This window comes from Harmonia axyridis, chromosome 7, assembly GCF_914767665.1.
Source record: "Harmonia axyridis chromosome 7, icHarAxyr1.1, whole genome shotgun sequence".
In the NCBI taxonomy this organism is placed as follows: Eukaryota; Metazoa; Arthropoda; class Insecta; order Coleoptera; family Coccinellidae; genus Harmonia; species Harmonia axyridis.
In genome coordinates, this window is record NC_059507.1 from 4,896,557 (window position 1) to 4,920,120 (window position 23,564).

Sequence of the window (23,564 nt, forward strand, 5' to 3'; positions counted from 1 at the left end):
TTGAGGCTGATGGTGAGCTGTTCGTGATGGTTATGTCTTCGCATCATAACAACTGTGAATTATTTAAAATTTATCGTGAAGATGAATACGATTATTAAACCTGTCACACAAAATTTGGTTACCGTTTCAAAAATTGTCGATTCTTGTCCAATTATGAGAAATCAAATGTTTACTCTTTTATAACAGGTCAATTGAAAAGTACCCTGTCTACCATAGTGAAACACTTTTTTTTGGCAAAATTCGATTTTATTATTCAGTATAATTGCCTTCGAGGGCGATACAGCGATTATAGCGATCTTCCAACTTTTCGATACCATTTTTGTAAAACGATTTATCTTTCGTTTCAAAATAGGCCTCAGTAACGGCGATTATTTCTTCATTGGCGGTAAATTTCTTTGCAGCGAACATTCTTTTGAGGTCTGAGAACTGGAAAAAGTCGCTGGGGGCCAGATATGGCGGATACGGTGGATGCAGAAGCAATTAGAAGCCCAATGTATGCAATTTTGCAATTGTTTTCATTTAACAGAAATTTTTTCTTCAAATGTTTATTAACAATTTCATCCTTTAAACGATCCAATAACGCTATATAATAATCGCTGTTGATGGTCTGGCTCTTTTGGAGGTAATCAATGAATATTATAACTTGTGCATCCCAGAATACTGATGCCATTACCTTGCCAGATGACTGTTGTGTTTTTCCTAGCTTTGGATTCGGTTTATCGTGTGCAGGCCACTCAGCTGACTGTCGATTGGACTCTGGAGTGAAATGATGGAGCCATGTTTCATCCATTGTTACATATCGACGCAAAAATTCAGGTTTATTGCACTCAAACAGCTTCAAACACTGCTCAGAATCAATAAGACGTTCTTGCTTTCGATCGACTCACTGATAATGAATTCAACAAGAAATATCACCTGCCCCGATGATAATTCGCCATTTTTGATTTCTCTAGTGTTTTTGCTGATCGTTTCTTTCTAAAGTCGTTTCTACTGGGTTTCTTTTTTTTTCGGACATTTTACCTACAATAAATTCCTGGATTTCTTCGACGCCGATGAACTAGCGTAAGTAATATATCTGATTCTCACATTCACAAGACACTGCGTACGATCGATGAAAGATTACCTATCACACCACAAGATACGAAGGGCGGTAAGGCATGCAAAGCTTCGTAAACTAAATAGGATTAAAAGATATGTTCTGCTGAAAACATTTAGCATTTATCAGTAACTAGTTTCAAATGCAGAATCGTAGGAATTTTCCATATGTTGAATGAGCAAAGAACTTGATTTTAAGTGTTGTTTTTCGCCTATGTGAATATATCCCTCATTCAATTAGGGTAATAGGCAATGCTGCTTATATTGGTTGGGTTGTCATATGTTATTTATTGAACAGGCGGGTAAGTAAAGACGGTTTGCAGATTTTTTGGAGGAATGTTGATAAACGCAGCAAAGCGGACCAACCTTATTATGTTTTTGATAATAAAGGCCATATAATTTCAGAAAGGGCGGCCACAAACTGGGCTAAATTGCCGCCCCTCGAAAAGGGGCGCCTGCAACAGTCGCTTAAGTGTTTCACCTTTAACGCGGCTCTGTACATAGCTTATCAGACAAACACAATTGATTAATATCGAATGAAACCAATGTTTTAAAAGACGAAATTACAACAAACAGAGGCATCATAATATAAATCAATAAATCGACAGGTTTCCGTGTACCAAACGAAACTCTGGCTTCACGCCAACTGATTCTAACAACCGAACTAATTATAATAAACTGGCCGATCCAATTAGGAACGAGATTAATGATAAACTCCGATCTATAAAAGCCACTCGGGCAGTTTTTGCACTCCAGTTAACGAATTACTCGAATGTAGTGAGTCGTCGGCTCGCAGAATTGAAATCGAAAGTGTTTTCAACTTCTTGAGGACAATTCTGCCGAGGGAAACTTTATGGGACTGTGGGACATGGCAGATTTCTCGTCTCAACATCGGGAAGTCGAAGTTTGTCTGGGAATTTTATTGCAGTTTCGAGAAGAAAAGATTTTAGGTTAGAGAGAACTGGGGAGATATTTGAAGTTGAATGATTTTTCTTTATATTCAAGTAGAATAAATTTCCATTCTTCGACACCGAATTACGTATACATATTTGGTGGAACAAATATTTCAAATATGCACAGATTTTATGGTTATATTTTATTATTAACGGGCCAATTGAAAAGTCCCCGGTCTACCATAGTAGAACACATTTTTTTGGCAAAATTCGATTTTATTATCCAACATAGTTACCTTCGAGGGCGATTCAGCGATTATAGCGATCTTCCAACTTTTCAATACCATTTTTGTAGTACGATTTGTCTTTCGCTTCAAAATAGGCCTCAGTTTCGGCGATTACTTCTTCATGGGCGCTGAATTTCTTTCCAGCGAGCATTCTTTTGAGGTCTGAGAACAGGAAAAAAGTCGCTGGGGGCAGATCTGGCGAATACGGTGGATGCGGAAGCAATTCGAAGCCCAATTCATGCATTTTTAACATTGTTTTCATTGATTTGTGACACGGCGTATTGTATTGATGAAACAGCACCTTTTTTTTTCTTCAAATGGGGTCGTTTTTTAACGATTTTATCCTTTAAACTCTCCTATAACGCTATATAATAATCGCTGTTGATGGACTGGCCCTTTTGGAGGTAATCAATGAATATTATACCTTGTGCATCCCAAAATACTGATGCCATTACCTTGCCAGCAAACTGTTGAGTTTTTCCTCGCTTTAGATTCGGTTCATCGTGTGCAGTCCACTCAGCTGACTGTCGATTGGACTCCGGAGTGAATTGATGGAGCCATGTTTCATTCATTGTCAAATATCGGCGCAAAATTTCAGATTCATTGCACTTAAACAGTTTCAAACAATGCTCAGAATCATTAACACGTTGTTGCTTTTGTTCGATTGTGAGCTCGTGCGGCACCCATTTTGCACACAGCTTTCTCACGTACAAATATTCGTGAATGATATAATGTATATTGTATACGTTCGGATGATATTTTCACAATGTCTGCTATCTTGATGAACTTCACTTTACGGTCATTCAAAATTATTTAGTGAACTCTTGCTTTTTTCGTCGGTGACAGCCTCTTTTGGGCGTCCACTGCGTTCGCCGTCTTCGCTGCTCATTTCACCACGTTTGAACTTAGTATACCAATCAATGATGGTTGATTTTACTGTTTCTTCATTATGGCTTTTTAATTCCATAAAAATGCCAGAAACTCGAAAACCCGACTCTCAAGAAAAATTTGAACGTTCATTAAAGAATATTTGACTATTTTGAATAATAAAAGTGTTCTTTTCTTTTTGTTGTATAATGCGCCGATTTCGAGTAATTTGAATGAAGAGATTCAAAAAATTGTCTAAATGCAACTCTGTTTTTCTAAAAACTCCAGTGTGCAGGTTTCCAGGGGTGGCATAGCTCATCATGAAAATTTAGTATGGCTAAAGCTTTTCATTTAGACCGAATCGAAAAAAATGGTAAAGGAAAAAATTGTTCCATTCGACCTCAAGAATCTACTGCTGAAATACAGTACAAGTCTCACCCTGTATATTGGTACGAATAACCGCGCCTAATAAATACGACCGTTATCTTAATCTGATGTAACAACAATCTCTCTGTAACGTAGAGTTTCGACAGATAACGGGGCTGCAAGTGACATTTAGCAGGCCTTCGATGTCGAACCCAAACGAAACAGAAGGTCTACCTGATGCCCAACTGTGGCCATTTCGTAAACAGAGATATAATAGTAGTAGTAGTATAATAGTTCGAGCGAACTCTCCTCAATTTAGAAATCCATTAATAGAAAATACGGTTCTTCGAGCGACGACACTATAATAACGACCTCATTAATTTGTCTACCCATAGTCAGGAATTAATTAGGAGAGTTTTATAATCATAAGGCGCCATAAACACGTCTTTTAACTTACCACGATCCGAGAATGGCAGCAGGTGTTTCTTCTGGTGTGAGGCGAAACATGGACCAGATACTAGACGAGGCTGTATTTAAAGATCTGCGATTATATAGGGTGTTTTTTTTCGAGGTATATAACTTTAAGTTGGCATAACTGTTCAAGATGACGACCGATTTAACAGCTGTCAAGTGATTCATTCTCAGTTTGGTTTGGCAATTCATCATGAATAGACTCACGCCTGAAAAACGCTTGCAAATAGTGCAATTTTATTTCGAAAATAATGGTTCTTTGCGGAATACGTATCGCGCACTACGTCCATTAACGATGAAGCGCACTTCTGGTTGATTGGCTACGTCAACAAACAAAACTGCCGCATTTGGAGTGAAGCTAATCCTCAAGTGTATATCGAAACACCGTTACATCCAGAAAAACTGACTGTTTGGTGCGCTTTATGGGCTGGTGGAATCATTGGTCCGTACTTCTTCAAAAACGATGATGGCCAGAACGTTACAGTCAATGGTGATCGGTAAAGAGCCATGATTACTAACTTTTCCATTCGTGAATTGAACAACCATGATGTCCAGAAGCTGTGGTTCCAACAAGACGGCGCAACATGTCACGCAGCTCGTGCCACAATCGATTTATTGAAAGAGACGTTTGGTGACCGCCTAATCTCACGTTTTGGACCAGTGAATTGGCCTCCAAGATCTTGTGATTTAACACCGCTAGACTACTTTCTGTGGGGCTATGTAAAGTCATCGGTCTATTCGGATAAGCCACAAACCCTTGACCATTTGGAAGACAACATTCGCCGTGTTATTGCCGATATACGGCCACAAATGTTGGAAAAAGTCATCGAAAATTGGACGTCCAGATTGGACTACATCCGAGCCAGCCGTGGCGGTCATATGCCAGAAATCATATTTAAAATGTAATGCCACAAGATTATCTTGCGGATAAATAAAATTCATCTCAATCGAATAATCCATCGTTATTTTATTGCAATTTAAAGCTCTATAGCTCTAAAAAAACACCCTTTAAATGTAATTATTGTGGATCCGTTGATACGTAATGAGTTCATGTAGGTATTAACTGTTTAGGTGTGGTGGTATTCGTAGATTTGGATGATGATTCAATCAGAAATGAGCTTAGTTGACGATGTTAGAAAATAAAATGAATATATAGGTATATTATATGGTTCATTCAGGTAGATTTATATTTCGATTGATCAGTCTAAACGTAAATTCACCTGAAGATGCCTCTTTGTGTGGCAAAAGAATTGTTGTAAATATTAAAATTTGGAAAAAAACAGTAAAAGTTGAATCTCTATCCAAGAATTCATAAATATCCTAAAATATTGGTCACATAACACTCAAATGAAAACGTTTTCCAAAGATCGAGTTCTGATCTAGAATATTGTGAGATTTCAAGTGCGTAGCTCACGTCCAGGAGAATTGGAAGCTCCGGGAATATTGACAATTTTTTTTTTAAATACGGTTCTTCTCGCCACAGAAACTGAGCGTCGACAATATAATAACGACCTCATTAATTTGTCAGGAATTAATTAGGAGAGTTTTATAATCATAAGGCGCCATAAACACGTCTTTTAACTTACCACGATCCGAGAATGGAAGCAGGTGTTTCTTCTGGTGTGAGGCGAAACATGGACCAGATACTAGACGAGGCTGTATTTAAAGATCTGCGATTATAGGTGTAATTATTATGTTTCCGCAGATACGTAATGAGTTCACGTAGGTATTAACTGTTTAGGTGTGGTGGTATTCGTAGATTTGGATGATGATTTAATCAGAAATGAGCTTAGATGACGATGTTGGAAAATAAAATGTATATATAGGTATATGTGGTCCCAGAGGAGCAATAGAAGCATGAATGAACAAGTGCTTAGAAGCTCCTGACTTCACTTTAGTGCCTTCCTCATTTTCTTCGACAATCACCTTGAATTTCCTATGATGGTGCATACACCCAAAATTTCCACTCGATTGAATCTATTGTCACAGAAATATAACGTTGTTTTTACGATATTCTGCTTGAAATGATTATTCTATTTAAAAAAAAAGGAAAAACGAAATAAAGTTCCACATATTTTAATCTTTACAACAAAAGGAACGCTAACCCTGTGGTTCATTCAGGTAGATTCATATTTTGATTGATCAGTCTAAACATAAATTCACCTGAAGATGCCTCTTTGTGGGCAAAATAATTGTGGTAAATATTAAAATTTGGGAAAAAACAGTAACAGTTGAATCTCTATCCAAGAATCGTTATATCTCCTAAAATATTGGTCACGGACCCCTCAAATGGAAAGTTTTTCAAAGATCGAGTTCTGATCTAGGATATTGTGAGATTTCAAGTCCGTAGCTCACGTCCAGGAGAATTGGAAGCTCCGGGAATATTGACAATTTTTTTTTAAAATACGGTTCTTCTCGCCACAGAAACTGAGCGTCGACACTATAATAACGACCTCATTAATTTGTCTACCCATAGTCAGGAATTAATTAGCAGAGTTTTATAATCATAAGGCGCCATAAACACGTCTTTTAACTTACCACGATCCGAGAATGGAAGCAGGTGTTTCTTCTGGTGTGAGGCGAAACATGGACCAGATACTAGACGAGGCTGTATTTAAAGATCTGCGATTAGAGGTGTAATTATTGTATATCCGCTGATACGTAATGAGTTCATGTAGGTATTAACTGTTTAGGTGTGGTGGTATTCGTGGATTCGGATGATGATTTAATCAGAAATGAGCTTAGTTGACGATGTTAGAAAATAAAATGTATATTATATATACAGCTACAAAAAAATTGCTTATACTTAAGTACGAAGAAGATAAGTAGCCGGACAGCTTCCCTACTTCTCAAGCTCCAAACACGCCACTGCCAGACCTCAAACCAAGCCATACTACGATCATTTCCTCCTCCAATATCACTCCGGTGGCCACGTAGAATGAAGAAATGGAAAGAAAGATGAAGCTCGATATCACAAGAGACATAACAATGATAGCAATAAGGCAGAAAAACAGAACACAGTCCTATTGAAAAGAGGAGGATAAGGAAGCAAAGAAAAGCAGAAAAACAATCAATTTACTTATCCATGAAAAATGAGGAGATATGCGGAGTGCGGACGAAATTAGGTCAGAAACATCTACAACCATGAAAATGGCAAGAACAACAGAAATGAGGATTTTAAGATGCATCAAAGGAGTAACACTCAGGCCCAGTTTCACCAAATGCTTTAATCTTGACTTAGCTCTTAAGTGAGGCCTTAGATCACGATTAATGTAATGTAGCGTTTCACCACACTCCAAAGCGCCATTTAATCGACCAATCGCGATTTAGCACTAATCGGCCATTTTTGGAGGATTATAACCTTTCAAGTTGAGATTGATAATTATTTATCAGTATGGAACTCTTGTCTATGTAATTATTTTTCCGGAAATTTCTGATTTTTGGATCAATTTCATCAAAATATGACTATATGTATAGGCTCAATATTTCCCATTTAAAATTCACGTAAACTTTGTTTTTGTGTTTTATGAAATTTATTGCAAAGAATAATTTATTGATATGTTTGATTGAAATATTATTTAAGAAGCAGTTAAACTTGTTAATAAAAATAAATAAGTTAATAAAATTACTTATATAGTTTTTTTTTCAGAATGTGTGGTTTTGTGAAATGGGATAATTTCTTTTTAACTTCTGCAAGTTTCCGACATTTCGAAGCACATCACTCGACATTTTCGGCAAAAATTAACTTTGTTTTTTGTTTACAAGATGACAAATGTTTTGAAATGTTATGAGTTATGAATGAATGACACCTAGCGCCAATGGTGGTCATCACTGCTAATACGATACAGAATACTATATAACTATTTGTTCACAACGTTGCCAAATGGTTTGACTATTTAATCGCGATCATCTTCGGACGGGTTGATGCATGGTGAAACAGAAAACACTGTTAAGCCTGCTTTAGTAACAAGCGGAGTTTAATCAATCTGGGATCAAGTGCTGTTTGGTGAAACTGGGCCTCAGAGCTCATGTAAGTAGTATGGACATAAGGGAGGAACTGAAGATGCAGGATGTGTTTAGATGGATCAGAGCAGTCAGGAGGTTTTGGAGAGATCATGTAGAGAGGAAGTCAACAGAAAAACTGAGCAAATCGGATGAAACGCAGATCCAAAATACAGGTAGATCATTGGGACACCCACCGAAGAAACGGAGAAAAAGATGGAGCTGGATTACACAGAGACAAAACAATGACAGTAAGAAGGCAGAAAAAGACAGGACACAGTCCTATTGAAAGGAGGAAGAAGAATAAATTTGCTCAAGGCTCAAGCATAAGAAAGAAGAAGATAAATTGGCCGAGCAGCTTTCCTACTTCTCAAGCTTCAGATACGCCACTGCCAGACCTCAAACCAAGCCATACTACAATCATTTCCTCCTCCAAAGCTGCAAAAAAAGATACCCGCAATAACTCTAATTCGAAAGTACGCAATCCTTAACTGCACCATTCTATGCTCCGATCAGAAACCATCGAAGAATGGAACAACCGACGATCCCTTTGTTCTCGGCCTCCGATGTTTCTGAAATGAAGATTATAAGATGCATCAAAGGAGAAACACTCAGAGATCATGTAAGTAGTATGGACATAAGGGAGAAACTGGAGACGCAGGATGTGGTTAGATAGATCAGAGCACGCAGGAGGTTCTGGAGAGACCATGTAGAGAGGAAGTCAGCAGAAAAACTAAGCAAATCGGTGGAAACGCAGATCCAAAATACAGGTAGATCATGATGCCCATCGAAGAAATGGAAAGAAAGATGGAACTAGATCACACAGAGAGACAAAACAATGACAGTAAGAAGGCAGAAAAAGACAGGACACAGTCTTATTGAAAAGAGGAACAAGAATAAATTTGCTCAAGCATAAGAAAGAAGAAGATAAATTGGCCGAGCAGCTTTCCTACTTCTCAAGCTTCAGATACGCCACTGCCAGACCTCAAACCAAGCCATACTACAATCATTTCCTCCTCCAAAGCTGCAAAAAAGATACCCGCAATAACTCTAATTCGAAAGTACGCAATCCTTAACTGCACCATTCTATGCTCCGAACAGAAACCATCGAAGAATGGAACAACCGACGATCCCTTTGTTCTCGGCCTCCTATGTTTCTGCGGATACAATTTCGAAAAACAAAGCCGCGCGAGTTTCTTCATTGAAAAGCCGTTTCGGCATCCCCGAGAACACCGGAATTGCAAAATAAATCGCCAACCGGCATTGCGACCATTAGAAACGATTTTTTTTTCGCCTCAGCAAACGACGGTGGCCATGAACGTGCCAAATCCGCGAACAGCCGGGTCATTATACTTGAACACTCGAAACAGGACCGTATCATTAAGAACGTATACGTATACAGTCGCTCGCGGGTTCATCAAACTTTAATTGTTTGCGCGAGGTTGGTATTCCTGCTTTCGGGCCGAGGGAAATCCATGTAGAATGGAGTTTCTTGTTTTTCGCCTGTCTGGCGAATTTGGATTATGGACCGGACGAGGATCAGTTGTTTTCGCTCATTTTATTCGATGTCGACTGAAATAATATTCTTATGCTGTGAAATATTGTTTTCCTAGAGAAAAAACTCACTCGTGTGATATCGGCATTCGCCGTTCAGGCTCGTGAGAAAAGTCTACTCACATATTCTTCTTATTCTATGGAATATTGTTTCCCTACTAAAGGGTGTTTTTTTTTAGAGCTATAGAACTTTAAATTGCAATAAAACAACGATGGATTATTCGATTGACATGAATTTTATTTATCCGCAAGATAATCTTGTGGCATTACATTTTAAATATGATTTCTGGCTGGCTCGGTTGTAGTCCAATCTGAACGTCCAATTTTCGATTACTTTTTCCAACATTTGTGGCCGTATATCGGCAATAACATGGCGAATGTTGTCTTCCAAATGGTCAAGGGTTTGTGGCTTTTCCGCATAGACCAATGACTTTACATAGCCCCACAGAAAGTAGTCTAGCGGTGTTAAATCACAAGATCTTGGAAGCCAATTCACAGGTCCAAAACGTGAAATTAGGCGGTCACCAAACGTGTCTTTTAATAAATCGATTGTGGCACGAGCTGTGTGACATGTTGCGCCGTCTTGTTGGAACCACAGCTCCTGGACATCATGGTTGTTCAATTCAGGAATGAAAAAGTTAGTAATCATGGCTCTATCCGATCACTATTGACTGTAACGTTCTGGCCATCATCGTTTTTGAAGAAGTACGGACCAATGATTCCACCAGCCTATAAAGCGCGCCAAACAGTCAGTTTTTCTGGATGTAGCAGTGTTTCGACATACACTTGAGGATTAGCTTCACTCCAAATGCGGCAGTTTTGTTTGTTGACGTAGCCATTTAACCAGAAGTGTGCTTCATCGCTAATGGACGTAGTTATTTTCGAAATAAAATTGCACTAAGTGCAAGCGTTGTTTTTGCCAAACCAAACAGAGAATAAATCACTTGACATCTGTTAAATCGATCGCCATCTTGAACAGTAATGCCAACTTAAAGTTATATACCTCGAAAAAAATCACCCTTTACCTCACTCGCCTTGCAGGCTCGTGCCACAAACTTCCACACTCTTGGGAAAACTTGGAATTTCCCCACTTGTTGCACAATATACTAATTTCCTACGACTGCTATGAAAAGTAGCCAATGTTTCAAAGCTTACTGAAAATCAAAACTATGTATTGTTCATACTGTGAGAAATATTATTTCTCACGACACTTTGCCCACACCTTGCTTGATAGACCAAAGAACTTGAGTCTATTGAAAGTTGTTTCTATGGAAACGAAAGAAATGCATAGGCAGTGCTATTGAAGTCCATTTTGAATTGAATCACGTACATTACTCGTACTTTTTTAAATTTGTGCAGTTGTAGGAAAAGTATAGTGTGCAACATGTGGAGAATAAGTATATTGTGCAACAAGTGGGGAAAGTCCAACTTTTCTCACGAGTGTGGAAGTTTGTGGAGCCTGAAAGGCCAGGGACCGTATTCTCGACAAGTGATCTTTCAAAACGTATACGTTCATTCAGTGTAATTAGCTCTGAAAGAACGTATACGTTTTGAAAGATCACTTGTCGAGAATACGGTCCCTGTGCCGCAAACACACGAGTGACGAAAAGGACTTTCTCCACATGTTGCACACTATACTTTTCCTACAACTACTTAAATTTAAATACTAAAAGTAATGCACCTAATTTATTTCGAAATGATCTTCATTGACATTACCTATGCATTACTTGCGTTTCCGTAGAAAAAACTTTTCGAAAGACCAATTTCATTGGTCTTTGAAGCGTGTGGGCAAAGTGCCGTGAGAAATAATATTTCTCACAGTATGAGCGGAGATAGTTGCCTATATTTCATAGCTTACTGAATTTCAACACTATTTATCGCTCATATACTGTGAGAAATATTATTCCTTGAGCTTTGGAAAAGTCATTTCTATGGAAACGCAAGAAATGCATAGGTAATGTCAACGAAGGCCGTTTTGAAGGAAAAGTATAGTGTGCAACATGTGGAGAAAGTCATTTCTCTCACTCTTGTGAGAAAAACGGCAATCCGTGGCTTGTTTTTGTATTTCGAACTCGTGGAAGAATATCAATGCCTTCTGCACTTGTATTATATATAACTATTTTCATTCCAGAATGTCAAATGTGCTGATTTCAGGGAGCCAAATCTTCGCCAATCACTAAAATGTATTATTACAAATTAAAACAAAAAATACCACGATTCTTCAATCAAATTTTCCTCGAGAGATTAAACTAAATCTGATATCGATATGACAATATTTTTTCTCCCTATTTAACATTCAACATTTACGTACAACTCAATTAATAGAGTTATTTATTGAATATTTAACTGAATCAATCAAATCAATTGATGGTAAATAAAGGAAATGAAGGTATGATCCATTGTGAATGCGTTATCGATTGTAATTAGTCTATAAGAATGAAGTATCAATAAAAATGTTATACTTTTGAGAATAAATCATCATTTTCTAAAATGGCATTCATACACTATAATTTATCACTGTAGACTTCCTTGTTCAACGTCGACCAAATTAGTATCTTCGAGTGAATCATTAGTTTTCCTGAATTAATGAGCTAGGTACAAAACTTTCAGGTAATAATCAAAACTTTCAGTACCAAACCCAGATTGAATTCATTAAAAATGGGTATTCGAAGTGTCGTTATATCGTAATGTACCAAGAAACTGAAATACACTACATTATTTCAATTTAAAAAAAAGCAGACCATTTTTGGAATTTCATGATTTCCATAAAAAAATCTTTGAGCTTATGTTTGATTTACCTTTTTGATTCTGTTGAACAAATCCCTGATAGTAAGTGAGCTCACCTGTAATGAAAAATAGAAATTAGAAACAATATCGAAAAAACTCAATATTCAAAAAGTGTTTTTCAAAAATAGTGCAAATTTTACATCATTACCCATATTTCCTTAAGCTCATAAAATATTTCTACCATCAACTTGATTTCATGAATAATATCCAATGTTTTTTTATAACGGGGTTAAAAGTTACGAATTGACGCAACAAGTTCTCGAAATTGATTTTTGGTGTAAAATATTTCACTTTTATTTTACATATACTGTGTCCGTAAACACGTATGGAACAAATTCATTTTTAGCTAAACAGACCATTTTAAGAAATAATCCTAAAACACGTCGATATTTGATTTTAATTTACCGTATTTTAAAATAATAGTGTAATATACAGGGTGAATTACTTTCGAGTAATGACGTCACCGTCATTTTTTTTAAATGGAACACCCCATTTTGTCTCAATTTTCCGATGACTCTAGCTGAGCTGATTCCAAAAATGTATCACATGTTGATTCCAATTGGTACAGGGTGGACAAAAAAAACAATAGTTTTGTGTGTGCTCATAAAGTAACGCGTAATATTCTTTATTAGTTAAATTAACAATATTGTCAAAAATACTTATTGTCTAACGGCAATTGGTTTGAATGTAACACCCTGTAGTTTGTTACATTTGTAGATTAATAAACATGAGCTGTTTCCAAACGTGTTTGGTACTTGTGGTCTAGCAGACAGAATATGAAATGAATTATTTCTTATCAATTTAAAAACATGTAATGAATGTAACAAACTACAGGGTGTTACATCCAAACCAATTGCCGTTAGACAATAAGTATTTTTGACAAAATTGTTAATTTAACTAATAAAGAATATTACGCGTTACTTTATGAGCACACACAAATCTATTGTATTTTTGTCCACCCTGTACCAATTGGAATCAACATGTGATACATTTTTAGAATCAGCTCAGTTAGAGTAATCGGAAAATTGAGACAAAATGGGGGTGTTCCATCTAAAAAAAATGACGGTGACGTCATTACTCGAAAGTAATTCACCCTGTATATTAGATTATTATTTCAAAATACGGTAAATTAAAATAAAAAATCGACGTGTTTCAGGATTATTTCTCGAAATGGTCTGTTTAGCTAGAAATGAATTTGTTCCATACTTTACGGACACAGTGTATACAACATTCATAAAATAATCAATCGAGTATTCATGCCGAAGTTCTTTGAGGGCGTAATAGACGCACGGATGACAAGCGCACAAATATGCTGACATCAATTCATTGTTTTCCTAGAATGTCTGCCTCCACAAATATTTCAGGTCTGAAATGTAAAAAAAATTGGAAGAGATAAAATCAACCTTAATTGAAAATACTTTCCCAAATAGATGGAATGCTAGCTATACAAAAAACTAATATTGAATCATGTAGGTATTGTATCTGTTCTGAATTCTCACAAAGAAAAGTCCTATTCTGGTATTAACTAACATATGCGCTGCTGAGTTCAATCCCCATGTGTTCATATATAGAGAACAATATAGACTACGAAACATTCCAGTAATATTATCTAGACGAATGAAACGAGCTAGTCCAATTATTCTATTCCCCATGCGACTCATTCAAAAACTGGCGCCTCAACAAAAATAGAACAGCGAATGAGCATTAAGCTATACGAGGGATATTACGATGAAATATTTTGATAAGTATATTTTACCTAGGTACTCGGAAAAATACTTGAAAAAAAAAACATAGGTAACCCTGTGGATTTGCTTTTAAAGAGCATATAACAATTTCAAATTGAAATATCTATGTCAAAAAACTTGAGAAAAAATTCAACTTTAACACCCTGTATAGAAAACAAAGCGTTTGCTAGACAATGTTTATAGGACTTTTTCTCAAAATGATCTGAGGAACGTATGATTCATTGAACCTCTAATTAAGGAATACCCTGATGCATACAGAGTGAGTTTTAAGTTTAAAACTCCACGTTTACCTCGGAAACGGATAGCATGATTTTAATAGATTTTGGTGAGCAAGGAAATTGTGATATGGTCGATGTTATGGTGGTATTCATATTGTTGTCAGGTCTCCTTTTTCCGTTTGTGTCTGCTTCAGCCTTCAAGCTATATTGGGCCAATTGAAAAGTTCCCGGTCTGATGCACAGATGTCGGTGCTAGTATTAAATCCATATGATTTTCAGTTAGTACCAACCTTCAAACGATACGTGTCAAAATTTGACAGAAGTCCGACCATTAGTTTGTGAGGTACTGCGTTGTGAGAGAAGCTACTTTTGTTATTTGAAAAAAGATGAAAAAAAAAAAAGAATTTCGTGTGCTGATAAAATATTGTTTATGGAAGGAAAAAAATATAGTTGAAGCAAAATCTTGGATTAATGAAGAGTTTCCGGGCTCTGCACCAGGAAAATGAACTTCATTGATTGGTATGTTAAGTTTAAACGTGGTGAAAAGAGCACCGAACAAGGCGAACTCAGTGGACGCCCAAAAGAGGCTGTCACCGACGAAAAATATTCACAAAATAATTTTGAATGATCGTTGTGAAAGTGAAGCTGATCGAGAAAGCAGACATTGTGGAGATGTCATCTGAACGTGTACATCAAATGATTCACGAATATTTGTACATGAGAAAGCTGTATGCAAAATGGGTACCGCACGAGCTCACAATCGATCAATAGCAACAACGTGTTAATGATGCTGAGCAGTGTTTGAAGCTGTTCAAGTGCAATAAACCTGAGTTTTTGCGTCAATATGTGACTATGGATGAAACATGGCTCCATCATTCCACTCCGGAGTCCAATCGACAGTCAGCTGAGTGGACTGCACACGATGAACCGAATCCAAAGCGAGGAAAAACACAACAGTCAGCTGGCAAGGTTATGGCATTAGTATTCTGGGATGCGCAAGGTATAATATTCATTGATTACCTCCAAAAGGCAAGACAATCAATAGCGAATATTATATAGCGTTTTCGGAAGGTTTAAAAGAATGAAATCGTTGAAAATCGGCCCCATTTGAAGAAAAAAAGGTGCTGTTTCTTCAAGACAATGCGCCGTGTTACAAATCAATGAAAACAATGGCAAAATTGCATGAATTGGGCTTCGAGTTGCTTCTGCATCCACCGTATTCGCCAGATGTGGCCCCTAGCGACTTTTTCCTGTTCTCAACCCTCAAAAGAATGCTGGCTGAAAAGAAATTTAGCGCCAATGAAGAATTAATCGCTGAAACTGAGGCCTATTTTGAAGCGAAAGACAAATCGTACTACAAAAATGGTATCGAAAAGTTGGAAGATCGCTATAATCGCTGTATCGCCCCCGAAGGCAACTATGTTGAATAATAAAATCAAATTGTGCCAAAAAAATGTGTTTTACTATGGTAGACTGGAGATTTTTCAATTGGCCTGTTACAGACGACACCTCTTTGAAAACTCCACGTTCCAGCACACGCCTCGTGTACGTATCAATCTAAACGAGAGTCGGCATATCCGTTTTCCAAGAACCGTCGATCGACCTCGTTGAGAGAGAGAATTTGCTCTTTACCAGTTCAATCGTCGTCCCAACAAATCGTAGCCGATACCGCAGGCGAAGCTAATTAATTTCCCATACGTCTTAACGCGCTGAAGGACTCGCAGCTTTCTATAAAAATATTCGTTCGGAACGATCTCGTCTCGTTTACACTCGATCTCGCCCGACGATGCCAGGTTTGGGCAATTTTTCCCCGGAACTGGGGAAATTCATATTTCAGTTTGGAGAGAAACGGCTTAACACTATTTCCGGCCCAAAATTAGATAAATCTAGAAGGAATGATATACAGGGCTATTCCTGAATTGGAAGTACAAACTGAAGTGACTTATTCTTCGGATCATTTTAAGAAAAATGGTCCTATGAACATTGTCCCGCAAACGCTTTGTTTTTGAGATACACGGTGTGTAAGTTTGGTTGATTTCCAGTTTTTTTTCTTCCCTTCACAAGATATTCAAGTTGAATTTGGCATAGATAACAGGCCAATTGAGAAGTCCCCGATCTTCAATAGTAAAACACATTTTTTTTTGGCAAAATTCGATTTTATTATTCAACATAGTTGCCTTCGAGGGTGATACAGCGATTATAGTGCTTCCAACTTTTCGATACCATTTTGGTAGTACGATTTGACTTTCGCTTCAAAATAGGCCTCAGTTTCGTTGATTACTTCTTCATTCGAGCTAAATTTCTTTCCAGCGAGCATTCTTCTGTGGTTTGAGAACAGAAAAAAGTGGCTGGGGGCCACATCTGGCGAATACGGTGGATCTTGATGAAACAGCACCTTTTTTGGGGCCGTTTTTTAACGATTTCATCCTTTAAACGATCCAATAACACTATATAATAAAATCGCTGATGATGGTCTGGCCCTTTTGGAGGTAATTAATGAATATTATACCAGAATGCTGATGCCATAACCTTGCCAGCTGACTGTTGTGTTTTTTCTCGCTTTGGATACGGTTCACCGTGTGCAGTATACTCAGCTGACTGTCGATTGGACTCCGGAGTGAAATGATGGAGCCATGTTTTATCCATTGTCACATATCGACTCAAAAATTCAGGTATATTGCACTTAAACAGCTTCGAACACTGTTCAGAATCATTAACATGTTGTTGCTTTTGATCGATTGTGAGCTCGAGCAGCACCCATTTTGCACACAGCTTTATCATGTACAAATATTCGTGAATGAAATGATGTACCTGTTCAGATGATATATTCACAATGTCTGCTATCTCGAATAACTTCACTTTACGGTCATTCGAAATTATTTTGTGAATTTGTTGATTTTTTCGTTGGTGACAGCCTCTTTTGGGCGTCCACTGCGTTCGCCGTCTTCGGTGCTCATTTCACCACGTTTAAACTTAGCATACCAATCAATGATGGTTGATTTTCCTGGTGCAGACCCCGGAAACTCTTCATCAAGCCAAGATTTTGATTCAACTGTATATTTTCCCTTCAAAAAGCAATATTTTATCAGCACACGAAATTCTTTTTTCCATCATCTTTCAAATAACAAAATAAGCTACACACACAACGAAATATCTCACAAACTAATGGTCGCACTGCTGTCAAATTTTGACACGCATCGTTTGAATGTTGGTACTAACTGAAAATCATATGGATTTAATACTAGCACCACCATCTGTGCATCACACCGGGGACTTTTCAATTGGCCTAATAATAGGAAATAGTGAAATTCGCAGTTTTTCATTTTTTAACGAAAAGATAAATTGGAAATCTGGCAACGCTGATCCCAACGACATCTCCAGTTATCGCCGGAGCTGTCGGTAGCGATGTTCGGGGCCACGTTCTACGCACTGCGCTTTTTTTTGCGCGCTTGATGGCCCGACGCACCGAACGAGGTCCTTTCTGCGTTTTTGCGCCCGTTTGGCTACATTTAAATGATAAGTTTATGGGCAGAGAGCGCGGTTTCGCAGAAACGGGTTCTCGACTGAGAAGGCCCAATAAAAATGTCAGATGGGCTACTTTCAACGATAAGGTATTAAGGACTTATACAAATTGAGCTTTCAACGGAATGAAGAGTTTGCGATTTTCGTTGAATCAACATGGAATTTTCAGAATTTAACGGCCAGTTGCTTTTTCAGTTTTTGAGATAAATTAAGATCAGATTTGAAATATAATTTCGATAGGTCTTTCATTTTTAGGTAATGTTCAAAGAAACTTGTAACAGCAGCAACGAATCATCGATTATAAACGCTGGTTAGAGCTATTAGGCCAATTGAAAAGTCCCCGGTCTGATGCAAAGATGGTGGTGCTAGTATTAAATCCATATGATTTTTAGTTAGTAACAACCTTCAAATGATACGTGTTAAAATTTGACAGTAGTCCGAACATTAATTTGTGAGATATTGCGTTGTGAGTGTAGATGCTTTTGTTATTTGAAAAAAGATGGAAAAAAAGAATTTCGTGTGCTGATAAAATATTGCTTTTTGAAGCAAAATCTTGGCTCGTTGCCGAGTTTCCGGGGTCTGCACCAGAAAAATCAACCATCATCGATTGGTATGCTATATTTAAACGTTGCGAATTGAGCACCGAAGACGGCGAACGCAGTGGACGCCCAAAAGAGGCTGTCACCGACAAAAATAAAAAAAGTTCTCAAAATAATTTTGAATGACCGTAAGGTGAAGTTGATCGAGATAGCAGATATTGTGAAGATATTATCTGAACGTGTACATCATATCATTCACGAATATTTGTACATGAGAAAGCTGTGTGAAAAATGGGTGCCGCGCGTGCTCACAATCGATCAAAGCAACAATGTGTTGATGATTCTGAGCACTGTTTGAAGCTGTTTATGTGCAACCTGAGTTCTTGCGTCCAATCGACAGTCAGCTGAGTGGACTGCACACGATAAACCGAATCCAAAGCGAGGAAAAACACAACAGTCAGCTGGCAAGGTTATGGCATCAGTCTTCTGATGGATGGCAAGGTATAATATTCATTGATTACCTCCAAAAAGGGCCAGACCATCAACAGCGATTATTATATAGTGTTATTGGATCGTTTAAAGGATGAGATTTTTAAAAAACGGCCCTATTTGAAGAAAAAAGGTGCTGTTTCATCAAGACAGAGCGCCGTGTTACAAATCAATGAAAACAATGACAAAATTGCATGAATTGGGCTTCGAATTGCTTCTGCATCCGTCGTATTCACCAGATCGACTTTTTTCTGTTCTCAGACCTCAAAAGAATGCTCACTGGAAAGAAATTTAGCGCCAATGAAAAAGTAGTCGCCGAAACTGAGGCCCATTTTGAAGCGAAAATCAAATCGTACAACAAAAATGGTATCGAAAAGTTGGAAGATCGCTATAATCGCTGTATCACCCTCGAAGGCAACTATGGTTAATAATAAAATCGAATTTTGCAAAAAAAATATGTTTTACTATGGTAGACCGGAGACTTCTCAATTAGCCTGTTACGTATACCACCTTGAAAGTTTCAAGCTTCTAGGTCCTTTCGTTCAAGAATAATCCGATATAAAAATCGAAGCAACATTTTCATCGATGCCAAAGTGACGAAAACGAAACATCAAATACATTTTAACTTGGAGCAATTTTATTACTCGTAAATGTTATGATTCGCTCCCATGGAAATAATTTTAATTCGGTGATCCATTAAGTCTTGAAACTCAAACATTAATGTTACAACATATTCATTTCACAATTGAATATGCATGCAACAGTCGTAAACTATATGTTAAATTGCCACAGTGATTCAATAAAGTTGCCAATTATGGACTGTAATATGAGGCATGCTGTTTTTGAAGGAACAATTTTCGTCATCGATGGTTATAATATTATAATAGGTTCATGTTAATTTATGACTTATTAAATTTGTACAGATTTTTTTTGAAGAAAACGAAAGAGAAGATATACAATGGAAGAAACATACATTTTTCACGGCTTGACTTGATATTCGAGCTACTTGACTTGAAATCGAATCAAGTTCAAGTCAAATAGTAGTTTTTTCAAGTACTTGATAGATAAATACAGTTAGGGATTCACGGCTTGGCTTGATTTGAGCTTGACTTGATTTCAAGTCAAGCTCAAGTCAAGTAGTAGTTTTTCAATCTCAAGTCAAGTCAAGTATTTATTTATCAAGTACTTGAATCATATCAAGCTACTTGATTTTTAGCAGTTTTATTGTGTAGTGTCACATCATTGAAAAAATGATGAAATGAGAAGGAACCTAGCAAAAAACACTTTTATTTATTGAACTAATTTATAACTGAACCGAAAATGTCAACTTTTTTGAAATAGAATAATAAATTAAATCACTATAAATCATAACAAAATGAAAAATAATGAAAGAATTAAGTTTCTTAATATTGAAAAACCTCCAGGATTTGATTTCATAATTTTCCATGCAGGATCTAACACACATGAGGCATCTTATAGATTTGTCGCCTAACCTATTGAGGGTTTTTGTAACTGTAAGAGCAGCTCTGGAAAATTGTCTTTCAACAGAAGCTGAAATGTTGGCGTTGATAAAATCCTTGGCCATTTTGGCCGAGTTTGGAACGATATTTCTGAAACTACCGAAATCTACCAATAAATTTCATAGAAATGTGAGAAAACTACTAATAAAGTCACACTGGCGAATGCTTCAGTCTCTCGGTGCTCAAGGAATCCCCTTATTTAGTCTAAGCTTGCACAAGATTGCAGAAATATATGCCATGCGACGCGTGCATATCAAGCTCAAGTAATATCGAGTAGCTTGAAATCAAGTCAAGCAATAAATATCTAAAATCAAGTCAAGTCAAGCTCAAGTATGTAATTTTTTAAGAGCTTGATTTTCCAGTCTAGTAGTTGGTTAAAATGTCAAGCTACTTGGCTTGATGAATCCCTAATAACAGTGTCGTCTGTAGAATGCTTAATTTTCAAGATCAAAACTGGGTTTTCGACGACCCAAAAGTGCTTTAGTTTTGGAAACTGTGACTGGCAAAATTGTCACCATTTTTGTAAAGAATTTTAACAATTTCAGGGCATTGTTGAAGCGTGTATCTTCCATTTTTAATAATGGAGTAGCTTTTACTTGTCAAATGTCGGAGAATGAAAGCTTCAAAAGTGACAGAAGCCCAGATACCAGTCTATATTCAAAATGAAACCTCTAATTGGAAAAACTCTTTATTACCAGAATTATTGACTAAATTGATAACAACCTAAGGCCCAGTTTCACCAAACAGCACTTGATCCCAGATTGATTAAACTCCGCTTGTTACTAAAGCAGGCTTAACAGTGTTTTCTGTTTCACCATGCATCAACCCGTCCGAAGATGATCGCGATTAACCAAATCGCGATTAAATAGTCAAACCATTTGGCAACGTTGTGAACAAGAAGTTATATAGTGTTCTGTATCGTATAAGCAGTGATGACCACCATTGGCGCTAGGTGTCAGGTGTCATTCATTCATAACTCATAACATTTCAAAACATTTGTCATCTTGTAAACAAAAAACAAAGTTAATTTTTGCCGAAAATGTCGAGTGATGTGCTTCGAAATGTCGGAAACTTGCAGAAGTTAAAAAGAAATTATCCCATTTCACAAAACCACACATTCTGGAAAAAAAACTATATAAGTAATTTTATTAACTTATTTATTTTTATTAACAAGTTTAACTGCTTCTTAAATAATATTTCAATCAAACATATCAATAAATTATTCTTTGCAATAAATTTCATAAAACACAAAAACAAAGTTTACGTGTATTTTAAATGGGAAATATTGAGCCTATACATATAGTCATATTTTGATAAAATTGACCCAAAAATTAGAAATTTCCGGAAAAATAATTACATAGACAAGAGTTCCATACTGATAAATAATTATTAATTTCAACTTGAAAGGTTGTAATCCTCCAAAAATGGCCGATTAGTGCTAAATCGCGATTGGTCGATTAAATGGCGCTTTGGAGTGTGGTGAAACGCTACATTACATTAATCGTGATCTAAGGCCTCACTTAAGAGCCAAGTCAAGATTAAAGCATTTGGTGAAACTGGGCCTTAAAGTTTAAAATTACTAAAAGCTCATCTTCCGATTCGAAAAGTTGGGCAACTCTCCCACATCTTGCACCGGATGATAAGAAACCGAACATGTTCATTATACAGCTGTTCCGAAATGTAGTTGGCACCGCTACAACATCGGACCACTTGATTTTCATAAACGACCGATAATGACTGGTTGTTAAGGTTATCGGCATGGGTCATGGTCTGTAAATGCACGCAATTACTGGCTGTTTGTTCACGGACTGTTAATTTACAGCGGATACTGTTTATTGTCGTTCAGACTGTACGAAGGTTTCCAGTCCCTTACCCTCGAAATCTTGGATTACCTCCTAAGATATTCGTTTTGCTCCAATTAGTCCACTGAAGACAATAGGGACTGATTCTGAATGACGGTTATTCTATTTCCACTGTTCAATGTAACAATTTCTCAACGCTGTGGGTTTTTTCATGATAACCTATTGAACACAAATGACATAAGAAATGTCAAAAATCCCATTGTTACCATTGTAACATCATAACGGGTGTTTTTTTTCGAGGTATATAACTTTAAGTTGGCATTACTGTTCAAGATGGCGACTGATTTAACAGTTGTCAAGTGATTTATTCTAAGTTTGGTTTGGCAATTCACGATGAATAGACTCACGCCTGAACAACGCTTGCAAATAGTGCAATTTTATTTCGAAAATAATGGTTCTGTGCGGAATACGTATCGCGCAGTACGTCCATTTTATTTTGTTTAACGATGAAGCGCACTTCTGGTTGAATGGCTACGCCAACAAACAAAACTGCCGCATTTGGAGTGAAGCTAATCCTCAAGTTTATGTCGAAACACCGTTACATCCAGAAAAACTGACTGTTTGGTGCGCTTTATGGGCTGGTGGAATCATTGGTCCGTACTTCTTCAAAAACGATGATGGCCAGAACGTTACAGTCAATGGTGATCGGTATAGAGCCATGATTACTAACTTTTTCATTCCTGAATTGAACAACCATGATGTCCAGGAGCTGTGGTTCCAACAAAACGGTGCAACATGTCACACAGCTCGTGCCATAATCGCTTTATTGAAAAACACGTTTGGTGACCGCCTAATTTCACGTTTTGGACCTGTCAATTGCCCTCCAAGATCTTGTGATTTAACACCGCTAGACTACTTTCTGTGGGGCTATGTCATTGGTATGCGGATAAGCCACAAACCATTGACCATTTGGAAGGCAACATTCGCCGTGTTATTGCCGATATACGGCTACAAATGTTGGAAAAAGTAATCGAAAATTGGACGTCCAGATTGGACTACATCCGAGCCAGCCGTGGCGGTCATATGCCAGAAATCATATTCGAAATGTAATGCCACAAGATTATCTTGCGGATAAATAAAATTCATGTCAATCGAATAATCCATCGTTGTTTTATTGCAATTTAAAGTTCTATAGCTCTAAAAAAAACACCCATTACAAAGAAAATCTTTTTCCTACAACTGCTATGGAAAGTAACGTATACTTCATAGCATACTCAACTTCAAAACTATATAGATATTGCTCACACTGTGAGAAATACTATTCCACACTGCACTTTGCCCACACCTCGCTTGGTAGACCAATGAAATTGGGCTTTTGAGTCGTTTCTATGGAAACGCAATAAATTG

At 37.2% G+C, this 23,564-nt stretch overlaps 1 protein-coding gene across 4 annotated transcripts in view; it reads right to left on the reverse strand.

Annotated features, from left to right (window-relative positions):
* The window catches only part of LOC123684000 (R3H domain-containing protein 1), a 158,280-nt gene that overhangs the window by 42,789 nt on the left and 91,927 nt on the right, over positions 1 to 23,564 (reverse strand). For 3 of the 4 annotated variants that reach the window (XM_045623061.1, XM_045623060.1, XM_045623062.1), the window contains exon 4: positions 12,334 to 12,378. The exons of the other annotated variant lie outside the window; for it this stretch is intronic. In XM_045623061.1, the coding sequence (XP_045479017.1) occupies positions 12,334 to 12,378 (45 nt within the window). The remainder of the gene's footprint in view (positions 1 to 12,333; positions 12,379 to 23,564) is intronic. 4 annotated transcript variants of the gene reach the window in all.